Here is a 17,777-nt window from a genome sequence, read left to right as displayed (position 1 = left end):
ATTACCGAGAGCTTCTCTATTATCTTTTAATATAGTAGAAAAAAAAACTTGTACCAGTTTGTTGCTTGTACGGCAAATTCTCTGCAGCTTCTTCCTAGGATGAGTTTATTTTAGAAAAAAAAAATTAATGCATCATTGTTTATGATATTATTTTTTTTTTTTTTGGCTGAAGCAGATATTTCATACAGTACGTGTACAAATATATCCAATAAAATCAGAAATTTCTTTCTTATTTATCTCTCGTAAGGACAACGAACTGTCCAAGTTGTAGATATTTGATGAATTTTTTTCTTTTTTTTGATAGGATGGATGAATCATACAAATTTTATCTGAATAGATTCCCAGAAGTTAGAAAGGTGGCATGGTTGCATGGTTGCATGGTTAGCCCATAATATTTTGTCCAGTAATCAATAAATTCTACTGTAAGAATATGTTCTTCTTAGGATGAGTTAATTTAGAAAAAAAAAATTAATGCATCATTGTTTATGATATTATTATTTTTTTTTTTTGGCTGAAGCAGATATTTCATACAGTACGTGTACAAATATATCCAATAAAATCAGAAATTTCTTTCTTATTTATCTCTCGTAAGGACAACGAACTGTCCAAGTTGTAGATATTTGATGAATTTTTTTCTTTTTTTTGATAGGATGGATGAATCATACAAATTTTATCTGAATAGATTCCCAGAAGTTAGAAAGGTGGCATGGTTGCATGGTTGCATGGTTAGCCCATAATATTTTGTCCAGTAATCAATAAATTCTACTGTAAGAATATGTTCTCCCTGTTTCAACCTAGACTCTAATCCAAGCTTTATCACCTTCTATGTTTAGGGATATCTTAAAAAATTTCTAGTTCTCCGTGTTCTACTCCACTTGTGAAGGCTCGTGGCAGTTAAGACCTACACTCGAACAACCCTACAGCTAAAAGAAACGCAACCAAATTTTTCTTAAGGGTTAATGGCATGCGACCCTGTCCATGAATCAAAAGAACACACGGAATCAAATCAAAGACAGGAGCAAAAGCTTCGAACAGACCTCTTTTTTAATGCAAATGAATCACCCGTATCCATCTTGGATAAAATAAAAGAAGAAAACGCAAAAAAGAAGAAAACAAAGTAACGAAGAAACCCAACATCGGACACTTTAGACTGGTTGGTTGGTTGGTTCGGCGTGCCCTTTTTGCAAGCCTCTTCTGGCTTCTGTCCTTCAGTAAATAAATAAATTAACTAAATTATTCGTCCCTATTCAACCCTTTTTCTATTACCTTCTTTATCCCTCCCTGTTATTCTTATTCTCTATTCTATTCTTCTCGTTCTTATTCCAGTCTCTTCTATGTTATTTGTTGTTCTTCTTTTCTGATAAATGAATTGGGTTAAGATCGTCCCTTTCTCTTCTTGCAAGCGGGATTCCTCTTCTTCTTTTCTTTGTGTTCTTTTTGGTGGATTCTCTTGTCGTAAATTCGGAATGAGACGTGCGGCTAGGGCTGAAATTTGATACGGGCGCCGGCCGAAACGACAAAAGATGGCGACTTGGGAGATGGGGATTGGCGAGGTCGGTGGATGATGACAGATTTCGATGGGCTCTCGTTTGCCAGGTGAAAAATGGTTTTTTTTTTTCTTCCATTCTCGTGAAACAAAAAGGGATTCTTTTTTTTGATCTTTTTCGGGTTAGGTTTTTGATTCGTCTTGGGTTCCATCGAGATTGGTCTGGGTAATTGTCTTTTCGCTCGAAGGTTTCAAGGTAGATGTGTCTGAAGGGGATAGAGGAAATTTTGATAATCTTCTCTCATCTATTCTTCTCATATTATTTGGGTTTTGGGGGGAAGAAGGGTGTTTCGTGCAAAAAAACAAAAAGCAGGGATTTTCCCCCAAATTTCTTGGATTTTGGTCTTGTGTTTGAAGGTTAATGGGATTCTTGAGCATCATGGGCAATTCCTTTGGGTGCTCGGCATCCGGGGAGCGGCTGGTCTCGGCAGCAAGAGACGGCGACCTTCAAGAAGCCAAGGCTCTCTTGGAATACAATCCCCGGCTTGCCAGGTACTCCACCTTCGGTGTCCGGAATTCGCCACTCCATTACTCTGCAGCACAGGGCCACCATGAGGTAATCAGTTCATCAGTTAGTGTTCGGTTTGATATCTTGATCCCAATTTATTAGTCACTTTATGGTTGTTATTGAATTTGGAATCTTGATCCCGATTTATAGGTCAGTTTATGGTTGTTATTGAAGATTTATTTATGGTTTGTACATTCAGATTGTCTCTCTGTTGCTCGAATCTGGTGTTGATATTAATCTCCAGAATGTCCGAGGACAGGTGAACCTGAATACCCAGTCCCTATTTATGCTTAATTAGTGTTTTTATTACTTAATTGAGAATTTTGTTATGTTGCTATTCTTTTGCTGTAAGATCTTCCAGAATTATCGAATTCTCTCTTTATTTTTACCCTTCGATTGATTGTCTTGTGAAATTTTAGTAGGAAATTTGCTTTCACATGATTTATATGTTCTAAAATTAAACACTTCTATTATGGTTTCCAGACTGCTTTAATGCTAGCTAGTCAATATGGTCACTGGGAGGTTGTTCAGACTCTCCTGCTTTTTAATGCCAATGTGAGTTGTTTTCATCCCCTCTCAATTTGCTTGTGATCTTGTATACGTGGTGTTGTTTCTTGCTGTTGTTCTCAGACAATTTGTGGAATTGGGCTATAGATTCACAGAACGGATTATCTCAATGGTGGAACAGCTCTTCACTTTGCAGCTCTAAGTGGTCACACTCGATGCATTCGTCTTCTTCTTGCTGATTATGTGCCAAGCATATCTGACTTTTGGAATATGATGAGGAGGAAACCAACCCTAAAAGTTCCCATTGCAAATTTTGATGAGAGGTCATGACATTATTTTTAGTCCTCATTCATGTTTTCTATTTTTTCATATGACTGTAACATAAAATTTTCTTCTTCTTCTTGTTCTTCTGTTTTTCCAGTTCTCTGTGTAAGATAGTTAACAGAAAGGCAGATGGAGGCATTACAGCTCTTCATATGGCTGCACTAAATGGGCACGCAGAGAGTGTGCGGTTACTATTAGACTTGGGAGCTTCTGTTTCTGAGGTCACAGTGGGAGATGGGACGACAATTGAATTGATAGGTTTTCTTTTCTCATATTTCTCATTTCTATTCTTGTTTGCCTTTGTCCATGAACACATGTTTCATCACTTTGTTGTTCTGGGACTGAGGTTTCAAGGTTCTCTTTTCCCAGTCGACTTGGGGTGATGAACTATATATATGTGAATGACCTGTTTGCTGTCTTATACAAGCCTAAAATAACTTTCCAGGAGCCATATATATACAGTCTTGCTTCATGTTTACTTATTTATTATCCTTCAAAGAACTTATATGTCTACTGACATGCACTTCTCTAATTTTATTTTATTTTGTTTTATTTTATTTTATTTTTGGTTGGTGACTGCTTGCATATAGTTAAAAGTTAACTCCTTGATTTTCCATGTTAGATATCTAATCTTTGCATAGAAAGTTAGTTTATCCTTCCCCTTTTCATTTTCTTCAGTGTTGAATTGTGTAGGCCAAAATTTTCACACTAGACTGGTTTTATTTGAGAGTTCGATGATCTGTGTACTCTACCGTTGATTCATTTATTAAGTTGTCCAATTATAATCAAAGGGTTCGCTGATGTGGTGGTGGAATGATGAGTGGTACTTGTGAGTTTTTTCTTTTCTTTTTTCTCAATACAAAAACAAACTTAGAGGTTTCTTTTCAGTTTTTAGGATTTTCATAAGTTCTCATATATTAGAATGTTTCTAGAGCTTTGGTGAGTATTGTGTTTGCTTTTCTAATCATATTCTCTTTTCTTCAGTGGCACATGATAATGGGCCTCAACACTTTGTGTTTTTACTTACTTGGTTTGATGAGTATATTGATAAAGTTAAAGGAGCAGGAAATAATATATGTTAGTTGGAAGAGAGTTTTAATAAATATGTATAACAAGCAAACTGGCTGATAGCCCAGTGGTGGTATCCGTGCTCCAAACTGTAGGAGGTTTTTGGTTTGAATCCTGGTATGCTGTCAAGTATCTAAGTTAGGTGTTTCTAGTCAGTTGTGCTCCCACCATTATTTTCCGGAAAAAAGTAATGCATATAAGAAGAGGAAGCAGTAAAACTTGGATGATATTGTATACCGCCATCGGTTTTTATTGTCAAATGTTTTAACATACTAAAATCAGAAGATTAGTATCATCTTAGTGATATGATGAGAGAACTATTTGCTCATGAGCTTTTCTCATGTTTATAGACAGAGTTTTGCAGCTGTTGTTGCTTTTAAAAAGGAAAAAAAATTAAAACACGTGTTTATATGCATGATTTGTGAGCATTAAGACTTTTTGTTGTTCTAGATAATTGTCCTTTATCCCATGACATGAGGACTATGGGTGATAAAAGTCTTTCATGTTTTTAGTTGGACATAATTGTTACCAAAAATGGACCACAAATGAAAAATTAGGCAAAATTTGAAACTATGGTTCCTTTAAAATGGCCATCAGGCATGGCTACACCTTACTACTCCTCTATCAGAGTTTTCTCCTAGGACTGCATGCTCTGCAATTTTTCTCGCACCCTGCCTCTGCTTGCAAATGCTTCCACCCTTTCTTTTAAGTAGCTTTTACTAGTTCACTGTTTTATGAAAATGAATCCTAATGCAATCTGAATTTTGAAAAGTTCTATATTTCCCATATTTTGATTTTTCAAATCATGCAACTTTGATATAAAATAAAAAAAAGAGTATTGCCTATATTCTGGAGTACTTATGCTCATTTTGTGAGGATGCTTTTTAGGTGGTTTTGCATCTAATTTTTTAATTATTCTGATTCTGCACTTCCATGCTCTGCTCCACTTTAAGAGTCTTTAATTGGAAAGAGAAGGTTTGATTCATCGTTGCTATGATCGATTTGAATTTTTTTTATTGGTACATACATGACATGTTCTTCCCTTTTGCATTTTCCTTAAAAATTTAAGCATTTCGCATACTACAGTTAATTGTTGCATTATATTAGTTTTAGCATCCTGATGGTTGTTTTCATAGTGACACCCAGTTCTTATAAGAAAGTTGTCCTGTTCCCATTTAGCAGGTGCAGGAAGCACACCCCTTCACTATGCTGCTTGTGGTGGAAATGCTGCTTGTTGTCAGGTAAGTTAGTTTGATTTCCTTCTGTTTGCTGCCTCTGGAAAGCTGCGATACTTATTCGGTCCATGTGGATCTGCAGGTTCTTATTGCCAGAGGTGCCAGCTTAACTGCTGAAAATGCTAACAGGTATGTCTCTGACATATTAAACTAGTTATTTGTCATATGACTTGTTTCGATCCATATATAAATAATGCTCAAGAACACTGTGTGATGTGAGTTAGTTTGGTTTAGTGAAGTATTACTTGCTCACAGTCTCTCAAATAGACCTTTAGTGACATAGAAAAGCATTCACAATGAAGGTTTTTTTTATAGGATTTTTTGCATGAATATCCTTCAAAAAATTCAAATTTGCGTGAATTCCCCCTTAAATTTATATTTATTTCTGTACCCTTATAAAACACTATTTTTACACAAATGCCCCTAATATAACGGTTCTTCTATAATAAAAACCATATTTATTTTAATTAAAAATAAAATAAAGTATTGAAATTATTTTTTATCCTCCATCGCGATCGTCTTATAAATGTTTTTTTTTGCACATCTACCCATTAACAGTATTTTAGTCATTTTAATTTGAAACTGTTAATTTTTTAACGGCGTTAGATAGCATGGGTACATATGCAAAAACAAGGATAAAAAAAGGATAGAATAACAAAACAAGTGTTTTACGAGGGTATACATTCAAATATCAATTTTGGGAGGGTATTCATGCTAAATTTGATATTTAGGAGGGTATTCATGCGAAAAATCCTTTTTATAAAATAATATGAAGTTATAAACAAGGGTTCAAATTATTCAATTTTTACATATGGAGTCACTTGAAGGAAGATCAATGTTGCTAGGACTCCTAGAGCTATTCGTGGAAATATCTAGAAAGAAGTTGCATTGAGATTGGAAGCCAACTACCCAAACTATAAAGTTCCAAGGTTTTACTAGGTTCTGGGAAAAAATGTTTGTGAATGATAGCATGGATATTTGTGCCAATGCAGGAGAATCAGATGTTCCATTTGGGATCTCTTAATGCTCTGGTGCCTTGTGATGTCAAATTATTGAAGAATTTATATATTCCAAGAGAAAATGTCAAAAATTGGAACAACATATTTTGAGGATATATTCCAAAATGTCCACTTAGAATAGGCAGTGAACCTTTTTCATGGCATGATGTTAAAAATGGGCACATATCCATAAGCTTTCAATGCATACAAGTGTTACTGCAAGATTAGCCTTCTATCTGAGAAAAAGGTGTTCAAAATAGAAGTGACCCTCAATGGTAGCTGCACAGAAACTGTTATAACATGGTTGGAAGCAGAAGCTTATAATCCTACAAGAAATAAAACATGAAATCTTTGGCAATTCTTTCTTTATAATGTTTACTAAGTTTTCAGAAGTGGATTCAAAGAATGCCTTTGAGAGGCAATAAATGATGATGTCTTGTGCTAGTCTGAATCCTACATGGAAGGAGAGTTTGTCCTTGAATCCTGCGGACTATTTGTTATATAGCTGAGGATTCGTTGAGTATATCAATGATTCACTTGTTCTCAGTATGTTAACCCCAAGTGGCTTTTTTAGGTGCTTTATTCCTATATACTAATGGTCTCAATTGTCTGCTTAATCTCATATTTTTGCACATTGTTGTCACAGTTGGACTCCTTTGATGGTAGCTCGGTCATGGCATCGAAATTGGCTTGAGGGTATTCTAAGTAAACAAGTGGAAAGCCAAATACATATTCTTCCTTCACCATATCTCTGTCTTCCACTTATGAGCATCATGAGAATAGCCAGGTTAGTTAATTGTGCATGCTTTTGTTGTTTTTGATTCTCTTAACTGGATTAGAGCCAACATTGTTTTACTAACTTGGTATTTTTCTTAATTTGTGGTTAAGTCTATTTCATAGTTACTTCTTCATATGTTATGCTCATGGCTGCTACCCTGCATGAGATATTCACCACTGATAGTATACTTGCTTCTTGTCCTCTTACATTTGAAATATTCACCATTGGATAAGCATTGTTTATCTATTCATCTCTTCCTTATATCTTTGCTCTTTATTCCGTGGTGTATTTATGATTTATTTCTGTGATGCATATGCAATATTATAGTTGTTAATGATGATGTTTCATCTTCTTTAGTATGGGAACATCATCTAATAATTTAATATCCTTCTATCTAATCTGATGCTTTTGTACGTACACACGTATAAAATTTACATACATATGTACCATATATACATGTGCACATACATATAGACACGCACATGGTGGAGTGTGGCATATGTAATCACTTGTTTTTCTTTTTCATGAAATGGAAAAACAAAAGAGAGGATGAGATGCATTTGAATAAATAATAATAAGCACCAGAGGAAGGGCTTGAACCTTCAACCTTATGATTAACAGACACACTCTCTAACCAAGGTACTCTGCGTGCGTGTTCTTAAAAACACAGAAATTGGGATGGGAAAATGCAAATGAAGGGACAAATGGATGGTCAAACATGCTTCACGAACAAGCACATCAGGAGAGTTGGCGTTATATACTAAATTATACACACACACACACACACACATACATCTTTGCATGCATGCATGCAAGTATGTGGTGCTGAATAGTTGTAGCTCTTGGAATTTCAAGCGTGAAAATAACTTCAAACCTGCAATTTTTCCACTAGTTAAACAAAGCTCAAATTTGCTTCTTAGATGGGGCATCTTCCTTTCCAAATGTTGAATATCATTCTCACGATCTTCCGTGCAGTCTGCCTTAATACAGAAACGGGGATTGGATATGGAAGTTCTTCAATTGCCTTTGCATCTTGTTTGTCTGCAATTAGAAATAGATACTAACCCTCATATATGCAGGTGATGATTACTGTCACATGTTTATCTGCTGTGCTTCAAGCAACAAATGTATTTCATGCATTAGTGTCCCCGCATATTTGAGTTAGTTGTTGCTTTAGTATAAGCTATTTGTTCTTTGGTCAGTAATGAAGAATCACTTCTAAGATTTTAGAACAGGCACTGCTGTTTCCATGTGGTATGTCAAGGGTGTTGGTCACAATAAAAGGAAAAAATTCCTGAGCTTTGAAGATTTTGTTCCTTCCCCTTAAAGATCCCTTGTTATATCTACACTCTGCTAAGTAGGTTCTCATAAATGGAATATTTCTTAGACCATGAAGGAGTAGATTTACCCTGGTTTCTGATAAGACCGAGGGTTTGCAGGTTTCTTTTTGAAAGTCTTGCATTGGTCCCCATTGCTGTTATAGGTATAGGACCTAATTAAGAAGCTCGCCTAATTTCACCTTCTACAGTATGTTACACTAGAGAAAGTGAATAGCCTCAGATGACATCAAGCAGAGAAGTACTTGATTTTGACCCATCTCCCCGTAGAATATTGCTCTCTTCATTTACCTAAAGAGCTTTCCTCTCACCATATGAGTTACACAACCTCCATAATATGTCAGCCGCAAGACTCTTGATCAACTGATGCTAGTGAGCTGGTTCATGAAATGAGGCTCACCATCATCTAATCAAGCTTCAAATGAAGCATAATGGGCATATGAATGGTCCTAGAGAATATTGAAAGAACAAAATATTTTGCATTGTACTGTATATTAGTTTAGACAAGGTATACATGGATTTTGAGTATTGATTTTAATCTAGATGGACTAGGCACATAGCTGGTAGTCAATTGAGCTAAAGTCCTTTTTTAAACTTTTTTTTGCCTATGTCCTCCTTAAACTATGTTCTAAGCTGGTCACTGAGGAAATCAGAGATGTGTCTAGGATCAAACTCTAGAACTATGGACAAACAGGACAAACAGTTATGTGAAAAATAGCATAACAGAGAGAACATACATGTTGAGGTGGATGAATTTCTTAAAATCAAGCTAGTATGATGGAATAAATGAAGTACGGCCATGATAGCGGACAGTTGAAAAGTTGTCATCTTGGCATGCAAAGCAAAGAGTTTTTCTCACAATAAAACTATGATCTTAAGTAAAACTGTATGTCAGCAAATGAGATTTCTAGCACTCTATTTGACCATTTTAGCAGCTCTTCATTTCGTTAGTGTACTTGCATGTATCTTACCAAATGAGATTTCTAGCACTCTAATGGACCGATTAAAGTGGCTGTTCATTTTGTAACCGCACTTGTGTGTATCTTTTTTTTTATTTTTATTTTTTTGTGGGGTGGGGTGGGGAGGGGGGGGGGGACTAGTGTGATGCTTAGGTTGTTGAATTTAATTATGTTTCTTAGTGTTGTCCAGTAAAAATACAGGATGATGCATTAGCTAATGGGTAAGCTAAGCTTTGCCGCAATGTCTCAGTAATTGCAGAAGGCTTGGTAAGGGCTGCAATGTCATGTAATAACAAGAGCCAGAAAAGAAGCATGAGATGCATATAATCTACTAAAGAGGTAAATGGCTAATTATATGTACATAAGGTGGCGATGTCACTAAATAGTAAGTACAATAACAAACACAAGTTAAAACATACATAGTATGCATTATATCTTAAGCGATGGCGTATATGTCCAATGATTGTAGTTCATTGCCATTGCTTTATTCATGTACTTAATAATATTAATATACCACTGGAGTGCACCTTTCTTGACCCCTGTCGCAATACGTTTGAAGTACTATAACATAGGTCTTGTCCTATAGATGTATGATTTTCAAGTCTGATGTGACTATATTGAATGATACATACTTTTCATTTGTAGCCCTCTCAATTGCTTTTGTCCTGGTACTGATTATTATTTTCTCCTCCTCTTTTTAATGGCCGATAGCATGGAAGAATGAGATTAATTTATTTTTGCTTGCTTAGTTCTGATGGAAGAAACCTCATCTGAGTGCGTTTGTAGGGGTTTTGCCTTAGTTTTAAACAAGTGGACATTGTTGTTTACAGAAAACCTTTTTTGAGGGGTTGGTTACTTGTTTTATATATTGCAGAGAATGTGGATGGAGAAATAAAAACCAATCACCTGCATGCATTGATCCATGTGTTGTTTGCTTGGAAAGGAAATGCACGGTGGCTGCAGAAGGTACATAGTTTTGAAACCTTCAACTGTATCTTGCTTATTTAAATCTACAGGAACTGAAAACAAACCCTTCATTTATGAGCGCTTATGGAATTCAGGGTTTAGCCTTTCTTCTTTTTACCCATAAAAGCAAACTTTCTTCTTCTATTACTTTTTTTTTTCAGACATCACTTAAACTTCTTTAGTTTGTTTTATATACCAGTTCTATAGGTTAAAGATGCAAACTATCTGCATGTTGAGTTATGGATGCCTTGCCAGCTCATGATTTTAGATTCTAACAACTTCCCATGGTAAAAAAAAAAATTATGCTTGTTGCTCAATTTTATATCATAACCTTTCACCATTAAACTGGAAAGTCATTCGGAAAGTAGTAGTCTCTTTTCCAGATAACTTCTACGGATTCTTTGTACCCTGGAAACATGGATAGTTGCTTGTTAGTAATCAAGACATGATCCATCAAAATGTTTGACAATGTTTTGTAGCCTACTCTCGACCTGCTGTTATCCCTCGGAACTAGTGCGGGGGTCCTTAGTTTAAAGGCAATTGTGGACTCTGGATGGACTGCCATGAAATCTAAAAGGCTATCTGGTTTATGGGAAATCTACCTTCTTGGTTGCATGTTCAAGCATGCAACAGGGAGCAAGATCTTCAATTTTATAATCACGAGCATCGTTCATGTTGCAGGTTGCGATCATGAGTTCTGCACTAGGTGTGCTCTGTACCTGTGCTCCACCTATAGCACTTCAACCATTGTGGCAGGCCCACCTGGCTCTGTACCATGCCCTCTTTGCCGGCACGCAATTGTCTCATTTTTCAAACTCTCTGGCACGAGCCCAGTCAGAGAGTTGCCTAGGACGAGCCTATCCTTATCTCTGTGCACTACTTGCCCAGCTGTGGGCTCTGATTTAACCGCTTTGATGAGTACTCAGTCATGCAAGCCTGATTTCCACTGCACTCAGATCCCTCCTCTGGGTTCATCTTCTTTTCGGTCTCTCAGCTGCCAGAGGTTCCCATCAATGAAGCTGAATTCGACTCTTTGCATGGGAGCTCCAGAAACAAGCCCGTGCCTTGTAAGGTGCTCGAGATCAGGATCACTACGGCGGTCAGCTTCACAAGGGGAGAGCAACAGAAGATCATGGCTCTTTGCCCTTAACCAAATTGTTACTACTGGAAGCGGTTAGAATTCTCTGTGTACTTTGTTTGGGTTCCAATTCATCCCTATTCTTTGTTTATATCGTTCTCTTTTTATCCTTTTTTTTTTGTGCGCTTGCCTTCCAAATCCTTTTTATGAAAGTGCCAATTGACGTGCTGTTGATATTAGTGACGTATCCCATTGTTGTAAATAGAGGATTATGTGCTCTTGTTCTGTTGTATATGTGGGATCATCAAGCAGGCTATTGTTTTCATTTCTTCTTCTTCCTTTTTTTTTTTTCCGGGTTCTTTCAATTTGTAAGTGAAGAAGGATATTGGTGATGCTTTTCTAATGCACGTATTTTTTATCCTTTTTTTTCTTCTGCGTGCCTGCCTTCCAAATCCTTTTTATGAAAGTGCCAATTGACGTGCTGTTGATATTAGTGACTTATCCCGCTGTTGTAAATAGAGGATTATGTGCTCTTGTTCTGTTGTATATGTGGGATCATCAAGTAGGCTATTGTTTTCATTTCTTCTTTTTTTTTTCGGTTCTTTCATTTTGTAAGTGAAGAAGGATATTGGCGATGCTTTTCTGATGCAAGTACTGAAGGTGAGAAGGTGTTTGTTTGATACGTTGCTGTTTGTAATTGGAACCGCCATTTAGGTTTTGTACTAGTGTCAAAATATCGCAATGAAATCTTATAATCATTAGCATTACTGATAGGAAACAGAATGACCTGTCATTCTCTCTCTGACACACAACGCACGCATACACAATTCGTTTCAGACTAATGAGTATAAAGTTAAACTGAGCACATTGTTTTTAACTAATGCAAGACAAGTTCTCAAATGAACACTAGCTGGAAAATGTTAAGGTTGATATTCATAGACTTGGGTTAGAAACTCACAGCATGTGATATAAAAGAATTCTAGTTTTAACCATTAATTTCAGTTGAGATCCAGTTCATATCAGATGCATGGACTGAAATCCACGGTCGCAGTCATTGCATCCCACTGGTAGCTTGTGCTGATGAGGTAGTTTAGAAACACATTGGTATTTGTGAGGAAAGTGGAGAATTGGTTAAGATGAAATGGTTATAGGCAATAGCCATTTGAAGCGAACATGGTAAGCGTGTTTGAATTTTGTTTAGATGTAAGGAAGGCAAAGGGTGATGCAAATAGGACATTTATGGAAGATATGGGTCACAGAGAACATGGGGAAAAAGCTTGCATACTTGTCACTAGAATTAGAGGTGCAAATGAACCAAGCAGAATAGTAGATTGCTTAAGCTTGGCTTGTTATTTGTTACATAAAAAGGATAATTGAGCTTAAGCCTAGCATGCTCTTCTATCATACCAACAGAACTTGAATGAGATTTTAATCTAGCCAATCCATGCTCCTATTCAGTTTTTTCCAGGCTTAAGGTGCTTGTGCTCGGCTATCTGTGAGGTGAGCTTCAAAATACGTTCAAGCTTGACTCTTTTCCTAGCTGAATCATGCGCGAAAAAGTTCGTCGTCAAACCGAATCAAAGCTTTTTATGAGTAGCTCCGTTTGTTTTCAGGCTACTTTCAACAGAAACCGAGCAATATGGAAAGATCTATGGAATAGGTCCTAAGATAATTGGGACAAATTTGTAGATGTTCACAGATTATTTCGTTTACTTTTTTCCGAGTGATGTTACATAGGCTATTTCGTTTGAGGCAGCGCATCGTGCAATTAACAAGGGTTGATGTTATAAAACATCAACAATATCATGCCATGTGGCACCTAGCTCTGATAGGAAGCTGTTTGGTAACAGCGGTGGTTTTTTTTTTTTGGCCCACCAAACTTTAGTTTAGATGGAATTATGTCTACCTAGTCAGCATCGATCAGTGTCGACTCGGACTTTGGTACAACGAAGCTAATCAAATTGAACTCAGCCCGACCAAATTGAACTAAAACCAAGCATGCCATTCCAACTCGTTCCAGTAAGGCCCAATTTGATTCAACTCAGTTCAACTTCCTTTCTAAATTATATTTAAACTCATATGGAGTTATGGGAAATGCAGTTCGGCTTCAATAACATCCATCAGAACGCACTATAGTTTGATAGACCCTACCAATTCCGCATACACAACCAAGTTTATCTATGTAAATGAAATTGCTGAACTTTGGCTACAGTTTAGCTGAATCAGAGTTGGTGACAAAAGGGATTGATGCTGATGTAAGAATTGACCATCTCAAAAAAAAAAGGTTCGAAAGCCTAATCTGCTGCCTTGTTCTCGCTCCGACGATGTTTTTTATAAGGCCACAATTGTCAACCAATGAAATGGTTTTGATCCTGGACTTTGGCATGCCCACCTCTTTCCATTTGAGGTGTAACTTCTGTAGGAGTCCGTCAAAGAGTTGAAATAATGGCTGTCGGAAGGTCCGGCTGACCAGCGACCAGTTAATTGCAAGCACTGTTTCGGCCACAGTCAAATTAAGACCGTAGTCAAGCTGATCACGTACGTCATGTGGGTGGCAACAGTACAGATGTTATGCTGCAACCAGAGGTTTCGAAACTTGGGAATGGTTGGGACTTGGTGTCAAGCCATGCTGCTGCATGTTCCAAAGCTCCTACAACCCGATCATAGCCAGTGCAATTCTTGTACCATGTCCCCTTCAAGTGAGAGAAGTTTTGATCAACCATGCATGGCTCTTACAACCTGATCACAGCCGGTGCAATCCTTGTACCATGTCCCCTTCAAGTGAGAGAAGTTTTGATCAACCATGCATAGGTCTGAACGTAAGATGGAAGGACTTTTGGGAGTCCGTTTAGCATCACCCATGCAAATTATGCTAAAGCAGAGAGTTGCCAGCAACGGATGACACCGAGATAAATAGCCTCAGAATAGGGACCCTACTCATGACTTAAATAAGAATGCTTTCGGAACTCAACTGTGCTACATAATGAAGCGATGTGAATGGTGGAAGATAGTTGAGTGACTTTTCTGAGTTACCATAGCGTTGCTCCTCGCTCGAGTTCGTTCGCCTGTACAACAGCAGTCGAGAAGAGTCGGGTTCCTATGGGATCCTTTCATGGGCATCCATAGCTTTGCTCGTTGCTGAGGCTAACCGCACCATTGAGACTCGGGAGGATCCCTGCATTTGCGACCAGAAGAGCAACGTGGGACTCAGTAGTTTGATGGCAATTGTTAGATGCATGGAAGTGATCCTGCTCTCAGTAACCCCACAACACTCAGTTTTTTGTCTAGAGAGGGAGTACCGCAAGCGTACGTGAAAACTTGTTTCAAATTTATCCAGTTGTTTCAAATTAACCCCTCCATTGCAGATACACACATAAGAATTAATAGCAACAGCTCAATTCATTTACGAATGCAGCGATGATCATACGTTGAGTACGTAATCCTTGCAGCTACTGCTAAGCAAGACTTACAAAGTAAAAGAAAAAAAAAAGAAGAAAGAAAACAGATGCTAAATTGAAAACAAAACAAAGCATCAAAGTACATCACTTAGGAGTGAAACTTTATAGCAAAATCTTACTTAGACATTAAGCTTGAAACAATCCAATTACATAAGCAATTATGTTTCTATCACGATCAAACTAAGCTCAGGAGGGATAGACAAGAAAAGAAAAGATGGGAGGATTGACAAGAGTATAGATGATCATCATTGATCAAAACGGAGTAGAGAGCGGCCATGATTATCATCTATTTCTAAGAAAGTCTTGCAAGGTCAAGAAAAAACCTCACAAAAAAATATAATAGAAAAATATTTGAAAGAGAAAGAAAAGAGAGAAAAAAAAAAGAAGAAAGCTCAGCAAGGATAGCACCAACTATAGGTAACACTGCTGGTGGCGTAATCCTTCCACCTCTTCTTGTAACATCTAGAACCAGAAATCAGAGAGAAAGAAGCTCTCCATCTCAAGCAGTGCGAAGGAGTAGAATAAGGAGCAAACGGAAGAAACGCGCAAGAAGATGGAGCAAAAGGCATGATAGGTTTGGCTTGTGGGTCTCTCAGAGACAATGGGTATGGAAGCAGGTGGCAGTGTTGCATGTTGGAGGGCTAAAATGGCCTTATATAGAAAAAAGATACTGTTTGAGGTCAATGTTGACGAGATAGAAAGTGGTGCCCTGACAATTCCCGATCGCTTGTGTGTTTCTCGCACTGCTATCAGCTTAAAAACCAACCAAACCCAAGGCCAAGAGGGGCAAACATGATAACAATTGGTGAGGAATGGTGACTGTGGCTGGCCTTTTGAAGGGCTGGTGGAGTACCAGACAGAGTACAGTCTTGTGCAGCTGTGGTTTGTGTTACTTCCACATCACAAAATATCACATCTCTTATCTCCCATCTCACGCAACGGAGGAGATGGGAAGATCTCATGTATGAAAACCGAGTATAACCAGAGTAGGGAAAAAGAAATATAAAAAGGTTGGCTCTCTTTATGTCGACTTATACTTCTTTGGAAGCAGGAGCAACTGTTAATAAATAGGTTATGATGAAGGGCTTTTAAGTCTCAGAAAGCCACCACCCACTCCTCTGCATCCGCATGTTCTTTCACGAACTCTCTTGACGCTTCGTAGGGTATGACCTGTCTCCAAATGACAAGTGCTCGCTAGTCTGCTTCTACTTCAGATGAACAGTCTTGTATAATATCCATCCTTAGGGTGGTTTCGAGAGGGCAGGGGCTGCGGGTCTCTCAACACCATTCTGATTTCCGCACTACAGCGGTGGGCTCATGCAACGATCGGCCTGGACATTTTGATGTAACCCACCTTACAATAGCTACCTGAAATTTAGTTAATTAACCAGAGTAGTCTTAAATTTTGGAGTTACCCGAGGTAGGTGCAGTACAGGAGGAGCACTGGAACCAGTCCCAAAGACTCTGTGGTCAACGCCCGTGTGAAGACTGGAGGCCCTTTTTCTTCTTTTTTTTTTTCTTCTTTTTTTTGGTACAATTAAAACTGGAAGCTTTAGTCGATCCCCTCAATGCTGTGAAAGAATGAATCAAATTCTAAGACCCATGGAATAGCAATGAAAGATATACGGAATATAAGGCTGATCGATGCAGAGATTTTTCTTTTCTTTTTCTACGGTTTTTAGAATTATATACAATTTTTATTTTTAAATAATTTGGACAAAAGAGCTGTCTTACGACCAGACAAAAAGAGTTCTACGTATGCCCTAAAGCTTACTCCCTATAGATGATATATTTTAAAAGATATAAACCATCAGGTATCCACCAGACAAAAGTGTGCACCAATTCATATTGATAGAATTTTCAAATGCATCAACGATTAAAGAAATCACAGGCATCCATCAGGTACTTCTCCTGTAGCTAGTTTCTAGTCCACCCACCAGCTTAATTATCCCAGTACACAGACGAAAAAAGAAAAGGCCGAAGCATAATTGAAGAGGCAACATCGACAATAACAAATAGAATTAATTAATCAAAAACCACCGAGTATCTGTTTGAAGATATAATTATCAAAACCACCAAGCATTTGCCCGTATGGATAATAAGGCGAGGGTTCAGTTTACGTTGGAGACAACTTTCCGCGTATGAAATGGCCCCAAGAAGGCAAAAGATAAAGATTAATCTCTTCTCATCTTAAGAATAAATTAAAGAACTATAATTATTGAAAAATATTTAGAATTGCCTCAAAAAAAATGGATGGAATTATTTTATTTATAAACTCATGAACATTTTTTCAAGAAAAATTAGCTAATTAGCTGCAAACGAGATGTCCCCAAGGAACTTGAAAATTCTAGCGGTCTGAGGATTGGGTGGTGGTAACCCAAACTCGAGCTGCCCATAGTTCCAGAGAAACTTACGTAAGCAGCCCCCCCGCCGTGCATGTGCATGCATGCACACGTCCACACGCACGTACAAGCGCACAGGCACGCCCCGCACAACAGCCGAAGGCAAAGACCGCAGCGTGGTGTTCAAAGAGCCGACGTCCCCAGTGTCGGGCACCAAACCTCTCGAGTCTCGACCACCATATCTTTTACTTGGTTCTTAGCCTTAAAAGTTAAAAACCACGCCAAGGCTCTCTCCTGCGAGCCACTGCCCTGTTACAGGATTCTGGGGTTCATTTCCTCCCTTTTCCATTTTTAAATTTCTGTGCCCTAGGCTTCTCAGCTTAGCCCTAGGTTTCTGTAGGGTGTAATTATTCGAGTGCACAGAGAATCCCTGCAAAACATCACGACACCTCATCATCACTATTTTTCTCAGAAGTGACAACACATGAGCGGGCTTGCAAACGTTTTTTTTTTTTTTGCCCCCCTATTTCTTGAAGGAGCATTGTTTGCTTTTAATACCAGACTTATTCTACTGTCACTGCAAGCTCCAACCACCAACCCAAGAGATGGCTTCATTTGTACATGAAATGGGGGTGGGGAGAATTAATGGCGTTTTGACCCCTCACCATGTTAG

The 17,777-nt window shown here is 37.9% G+C and overlaps 1 protein-coding gene across 4 annotated transcripts; it reads left to right on the top strand.

The window, feature by feature from the left end:
* The first annotated feature begins 1,319 nt into the window (after positions 1 to 1,319).
* LOC103710468 (putative E3 ubiquitin-protein ligase XBOS32) lies at positions 1,320 to 11,724 on the top strand. Of its 4 annotated transcripts, none has more exons than XM_008796182.5 (11): positions 1,320 to 1,596; positions 1,904 to 2,102; positions 2,254 to 2,313; positions 2,538 to 2,609; positions 2,709 to 2,884; positions 2,983 to 3,143; positions 5,136 to 5,194; positions 5,271 to 5,317; positions 6,833 to 6,973; positions 10,135 to 10,226; positions 10,908 to 11,724. In XM_008796182.5, the coding sequence occupies exons 1-11, from the start codon at positions 1,562 to 1,564 to the stop codon at positions 11,402 to 11,404; spliced, it is 1,539 nt and encodes a 512-aa protein (XP_008794404.2). In that variant the 5' UTR covers positions 1,320 to 1,561; the 3' UTR covers positions 11,405 to 11,724. The 4 variants fall into 4 exon arrangements, with proteins under 4 accessions (XP_008794404.2, XP_008794403.2, XP_088563831.1 ...); XM_008796181.5 differs by having other exon boundaries at positions 1,347 to 1,596; positions 5,133 to 5,194; XM_088707705.1 differs by having other exon boundaries at positions 1,347 to 1,596; positions 1,831 to 2,102.
* The last annotated feature ends 6,053 nt before the right edge of the window (positions 11,725 to 17,777 follow it).

Source organism: Phoenix dactylifera, chromosome 11 (assembly GCF_051530095.1).
Source record: "Phoenix dactylifera cultivar Ajwa chromosome 11, Ajwa_hap1_PhDact_Kaust_v1.1, whole genome shotgun sequence".
Lineage (NCBI taxonomy): Eukaryota > Viridiplantae > Streptophyta > Magnoliopsida > Arecales > Arecaceae > Phoenix > Phoenix dactylifera.
Note: the sequence above shows the minus strand (reverse complement) of the source record. Positions and strands in the feature narration are given on the sequence as shown.